Source organism: Etheostoma spectabile, chromosome 17, assembly GCF_008692095.1.
Source record: "Etheostoma spectabile isolate EspeVRDwgs_2016 chromosome 17, UIUC_Espe_1.0, whole genome shotgun sequence".
Lineage (NCBI taxonomy): Eukaryota > Metazoa > Chordata > Actinopteri > Perciformes > Percidae > Etheostoma > Etheostoma spectabile.
This window is the reverse complement of record NC_045749.1, coordinates 22712954-22719057: the sequence shown is the minus strand read 5'-3', so window position 1 is coordinate 22719057 and position 6104 is coordinate 22712954. Positions and strand designations below refer to the sequence as shown.

General features: G+C 45.5%; 1 protein-coding gene across 6 annotated transcripts in view; it reads right to left on the bottom strand.

Annotated features, from left to right (window-relative positions):
* The window catches only part of LOC116705639 (protein shisa-6), a 66491-nt gene extending 60586 nt beyond the window's left edge, over positions 1 to 5905 (bottom strand). For all 6 annotated transcript variants that reach the window (XM_032541990.1, XM_032541992.1, XM_032541993.1 and 3 more), the window contains exons 1-3: positions 5811 to 5905; positions 4527 to 5427; positions 2323 to 2483 (exon numbers count right to left, since the gene is read on the bottom strand). In XM_032541990.1, the coding sequence (XP_032397881.1) occupies positions 2323 to 2483; positions 4527 to 5053 (688 nt within the window). In that variant the 5' untranslated portion in view covers positions 5054 to 5427; positions 5811 to 5905. The remainder of the gene's footprint in view (positions 1 to 2322; positions 2484 to 4526; positions 5428 to 5810) is intronic.
* Between the last annotated feature and the right edge of the window lie 199 nt (positions 5906 to 6104).

Here is a 6104-nt window from a genome sequence, read left to right as displayed (position 1 = left end):
GGGGGGGGTGAGTTTCATTCAGGAGATTGTTTGAGGAAGTAGCAGCACGCGGCTGCAAACCACATGCTTTCACACGGAGAACACGAAGACGCTGAAAGACCATTCTCACGGCACAACCCTGTAAATGAAAAGCTGAAGAACAACACGGAGAGCCGAGACGTGGGAAACCCTCCTCCAGACTAGCACAGGTCTCGTTCTGACACTGAACGCATCACGCTAATGTTACGAGCTAGGTTAGCCTTTAGCAGCTGTGTTTCTGTGTTCTACAAGCCCGGGTTAGCTTAGCATTGTAACAGTAACTATTTCACATCATAATCAAGATGAATTTTTGGAAGAATACAAGCATGAGCCTGAGTAGCATCATCAATGGTTTAAAGATATTTTTTGAATCTATTGCTTAACTGTGATTTATCATTTAGGCTACTGAGGAATTCCTTGCCCAATGAATGAGATGTATTCTAATGATACATTATTATATATAATTTTAGTGTTTTCTCTATCTTTGTGAAAAACGTAGGTGCGTGTAAACTTTTTGTTTTGGGTTGTTTTGGGTCTGTGTTATCTGTGTTATGCGTCTCTTACATATATAAATAGTCGCCCAAATGGACTCAGGCTCTGCTCCTAGACCTTATGATGGAGGGATACTGGAGCCTACTGACACAGACACGTGTTATGGTCTGAACGGCCGAGGGGGACCTCATCGGGTCCAGGTGGTTCTGTAGGTGTCCCCATAGTGCCACCACACTCCTGGTCCTCCCAGAAATCCATGTTTCTGGGCGCCTGGGTCGTATCGAGGTTCACTCCTCCACCCAGCGGCTGTGGGTTCAACTCTCACATGCTGCATGTCTCCCCCCCTCTCCCCTTTCATGTCTAAGCTCTTAAAATAAAGGCCTAAAATATGGCCAAACAAAATTAAAAAAGAAAAGAAAAGAATAAGAAATATGATCCATATTTGCTGTGATAGTATGAACAGCAGGTTGCTGTGTGTAGTGTAGGGTGGAATATTGGGGGAGGCCCCACCAGACCAATATCATGATACTTTCTTATTATGTTTTACCCTGCAATATATTGCAGTGTTTTGCCTTTTTTCCAAAATTAAATGATTTCCCCAAACATCTCCAAAGTAAAAAGATACATTTCTCGGTTTGTTCTAGTGGACTGAAAAAGCAATGCATTTTTATTATTCTAGTACCAAAGAGGGAAATTCTCATGTGCAATTTAAGTAATATTAGATCAATACTTGGTGTGTATCGCTAAAGTATTGCCAAGAAAAGTATTATGATAGTATGCTGTATTGATTTTTCCCCCACCCCTAGAAGGAAGGACCAGAGAGCAGAGAATGGGATGATCCCTGTTTCATGAACAAAAGCAAAACGGATGTTCTTCTATGTCAATTCATAGAACATCTTTTGAAAAATACAGAAATATTACGAAAATATTGAAGAGACTGTTATGCACATCGCTGTGCTCCAAAATGTCATCTTTTGAGTTATTGAGTAGAATTATCTCCACCCAGAAAGGAAAAGTTAGTTTTTCCTAAAAGTTCAGAATCGGTACAATATCACACAATAATAATTCTTTGCTTGATTTATTCTACCTATATATGTTCATAAGTCTTTTTAAAGCTAACTGCACACACATCATCATTTCGGCTGATATCAACAACTACACTTTTCCCTATTGGAATCTTTCTTTACTTATGATTAGCGCTCATCTTTCGTTTTTTTCTTTCCATCTCACTGACTCCTTGTGATTCCAGCATCTCATTATTTTCCATCTGTGTCCCTCTCCTTGAGTGGCTTTGCCTCTTTCGATCTGTTAACACCTGCTTCGTGGAGGACGCTGCCGGCGCCGACTGGCTTCCCCTGGACCAAGCTGCTTTTCCTGATTTCGGTCGTATTACCGATGTGCGCTCCCTGCCTGTCGTCTGAATGGCTGGGTTGAATTCCGCCGTGTGCACGGCGTGTGATTCACCCACTGAGTGACTGAAGGCCATCACTTGCAGCCTGTCAGAGAGTGCAGGGCCTCGCTACCTTGCCAGCCTGTAATTATCTCCGCTAGCTGGCCCGTCTTTTTCTCTGTCGCTCTCTCCCTCGCACTCTCTCGCTCAAATCGGATGATTACTGGATGTTAACAACAGAGATTACACGCTGAAAGGGTGAGCACAGTGGCTGCTCTTTGGAGGGGAATGCAGAATCTTGCACCGAAACAATCAATGCATTGCAAACTGAAGACAGAGACGCTGAGAGTGAAGCTGACGTCTCTACCAGTGGATGCTTGTGAGGCTGGGAGCATGGAGTGGAGAGAGAGGAGAGCTCTTACCGTGGTTGGATTTGGAGGTGTGAACAGGGGTGTAGTGGTTCTTGGATGAGGTTCTGACCGGCGTGTTGTCTTTGGGCGAGCCGTTCATCGCTGCAAAGTTCTCACAGTCGTATTGCGAGATGGGGATGGGCCCCTGCTGCCTCAGGATGTCGGCGAGGGCCCTGCAACACCACAACACCAAACAAGAAGGGCTGTTAATGCTGCTCCATGGTTCTCTTGTACAGTCTTTCCCTCTCAGTGCAGCTGAACTCAGTTTAAAATGAAGTGATAGCACGTCTGTTTTCTGCAACCGAACGGCTGCTAATCGTCAACAGTGTTGTGCTTTTATGAGTAATTCAGGGCTGCTCTGTTCTGGTTTTTTTATACATCTGGGAACATGACGAATGTTCATTTGCAGGAGAAACTACATTGGATGTGTGCGTATCTTGTCTAATTGGGTTGAATTTGAATGTTTTTCAGACGGCACCAGGTGCATGTGGAAGGATGGAGTCCTCGAGGGAGGAGAGGGAGGAAGAGAGGGAGAAGCAATCACGATGAAAGAAAGTTCAAAAAGTGTTTGTTTGCTCTTTCTGAAAGAGGAAATCAAATTACTTTCACAGCGCTGCAGCAGCTCAAAGCTTTTGCACGACTACAAATGTTTCACCGACATAACCTTTGCTTTTAAATTAATATTTAGCTTCCCCCCCCCCCCCCCCCCTCTTTATTGAATGTGCAGCGGTGCATGCATGTCACACGACCTTGATACAGCCGCAACGTTAACACTATCCATTATTCACCGTCGTAAGTGTTGAATAATGCATCCATTAAAAAAAGCCATTTAATCTGGAGGAAATAACATGTGTCAGCAATGTTTACTGATGTAGGACCGGTCTACAACCTCTGGTCCACGCGGACTCCTGGGGCTTCAGCGTACTGGTGTAGTCAGTGAGGAGCTGAGATGCCATCGTTCACCATGGTATCCCATCTCTGCCGAGCATTCTTGTCACAACCCCACCTGAACACACCAGACAGCCCTGTGCTGGTGTGCAGAGGCGGGGGGGGGGGGGGGGGGGGGTCGTGAATTATGATGTTTGATAGCTGGCTGCCTTGAATTGGTTACCTCATGTGCCAAATATCTGGTCCATAGTGATTCAAACATGCCAGACACCATTTTTATCCCAGCTTAATGGAAAAATATAATATGTAAATGTTCAGGGGCAAATAATTAGAGTAAGACACACACACACACACACACACACACACACACACACTCACTTCATGCGCACCAGACTGCCACAATCACTGCAACAGTTCTCTTTTAACTCCCGGGTAATTATTTGTATCTTTCATTCTCGTGCACTTCTTTGGGATTTAACATCTGCTGCCGTTCTAATCTGATGTGAAACAGTCAACCACTCTGTCAGCAGGATTTATAGTTCACTATTTCTAATATAGGGAAATAAACACTCTGACTTAAGATCTACATATAATAAGTTGTATTTTGGTACACCGGCGTCTACTGCATTAACATGGTTCAAGGCTTGTTTCTGACATGTATCTTGCTTTACCTTTGACCCCTGACTGCAAACACACTATACATATATATACACTATACTGTTATAAGACCATAACAGTCATGGTTTATATATCTAGCACGTGATGAGCTCTTAGGATGGGACTTTGATTGTCTTTCCATGTCACTGAGTGGCGATTTTAGACCCTCTTTAGGGGGGCTCAAGCCGCTATTTCACCTCAGCCCCCCCCAAAAATATATATACAGTATATATAAAAATAACTTCATAGTTCACCAACTTGTCTGTTAGTGACAGAGGGAAAACAATGACAGGTTTAAAGAAAAGGTTTAACATCCTGTGGCGCTATGCTCTGCACCTGTAACCCTCCAGGAAAGTCTTATTTTTTTATTTATGTATTGTTTACACCTCATTATTATTTCATTTGATTCTGGTGGTCCATAAAGAGACTTTTGTAGTTTTTTCACAATATTATGCATTTATCATCTCTTATAATAATGAATACATCTATTCATTGTTTGCAAGGCATTGTATTGTCTCACGTTCTCATCAGGGGCAGAGACCCCCTAAAGGTCTTATCCTAGAATCGTCCCTGGGGGAGAACATTGTAAAGTACTAATGAACAGACTAAATTTATTTCAGCATGGATTCACATTATATGTGATATGATATGTATGTCTTCTGCCCACTCACCTGTGTATATTCATTTCCTGAGGCGGCTCTGTAGCTTTGTCGTAGGCGACTTTGACCGACACCCCCACCACTATGAGAAAGGCTATGATCCCACAGGTGATGTACACCGCCGTGCTGGTCTGGTCCATGCTCGGATCGTACGTTTCCCCGGTGGGGATGGGGGACGGGGCGGCCGTCTGGACCCACACCGGCGTCTGGTAGTTCTTGCAGGCTTTCTGATCCAGCCGGTCTTTCTTGTACTCGCAGCAGAAGCGCAGGTAGCACGTCCCGCAGCAGTACCGGTGGTCCGTGTTGTTGCACTCGAACAGTTTGTCATACTGCCCGCTCACGTCGTAGTAGCCCAGGCATGTGTCGTGGTTGCTGGCGGGCGCCGGCTGCGGGGTCTTCTGCGGGACGGCCGTGGGGACCGCCGTGGCTTTGGGAGCCTTCCGGGGCGCCGGCTTGGGCTTTTTACCGCCTGCAGTGGCGCTCAGCACGCAGAGCGGGTCCAGGTATATTATCAGCAACAAAAGGTGCCTTATCCCCATTGTAGTGTGAAGAACTTAAGTCTGATGTTTCGGCAAAGACACTTTAATTCTAGTTGAACATGTAGGGTTTAGTCTGGTGTAAGTTTGGCCGCCGAGTCTCCCCCTGCTCGCTCAGTCTCCTGTGCCGCTGTCATGCTGAAATCAACTCTGGGTAGACTGATGTCAAGGGCATTTTTTGGCTGCTATTATGCAACGGAGAAACTGCGACCCATCGTGGCAGCAGAGCATCGTATCCTGACCGGGAAGAGAGCTGCTGGGTGCCCGGGCTCTGCGCGCTCTCCCTCGGCTGAGCGGCGTGTGAGAGCCGCGGTGCGTCGCTGTCCACGGTGCTGATTCCTGGAGCCCCAGTCACTTCTGCTCCAGTCAAAGTTAGGCTGGAGAAACAAATAAGCCAAATGGGCTCATTAGGTATTATCACCACGTCAGAGTCACGTCATTATTTAATTAGTAGGCTTGTACACGTCCAGATAACTTGACGGGTTCTGCCATGAGACTACATCCCGTTTGGAGTCGTTTTTTGCAGATTGCATGACACATTCAACTTGGTAGCATGACAAAATCTGTCGAACACAACACTAACATCTCCCAAATGAATGTGGTATGTCATCTGTATGTTAAGCATCACAACATACCAATGCTGCACACAACTGGCTACAGGACAATTACTGAGTGTTTTCAAATACAATTCAAATATAACTTTAATACATTAAAAAATGTTGATATATCCAAAGAGTGAGAGAGTAATAAGCCAGCCTACCTCAGTTAGGATACCCGCTGGGGAGTTGCTCTCTGTCTGTGTCTCTGAAAGTGAGGAGAATATCAGAGCTGTAAACCCCTCTCTCCCTCCCTCCCTCCCTCCCTCCCTCTCTCTCTCTCTCCCTCCCTCTCTCTTCTCTCTCTACTTCTTCTCTCTTCCTTATCGGCTTTCTCCCTCCCTCCGTATCTTACATCATTTCAGTGCTGGCGTCAGAACTCAGTCAAGTAACCAAGCAAGAAAGCAAGCCTGCTTATTGAAACGTCTAAATGAAATGGCTGCAAACCCCCCCCCCCC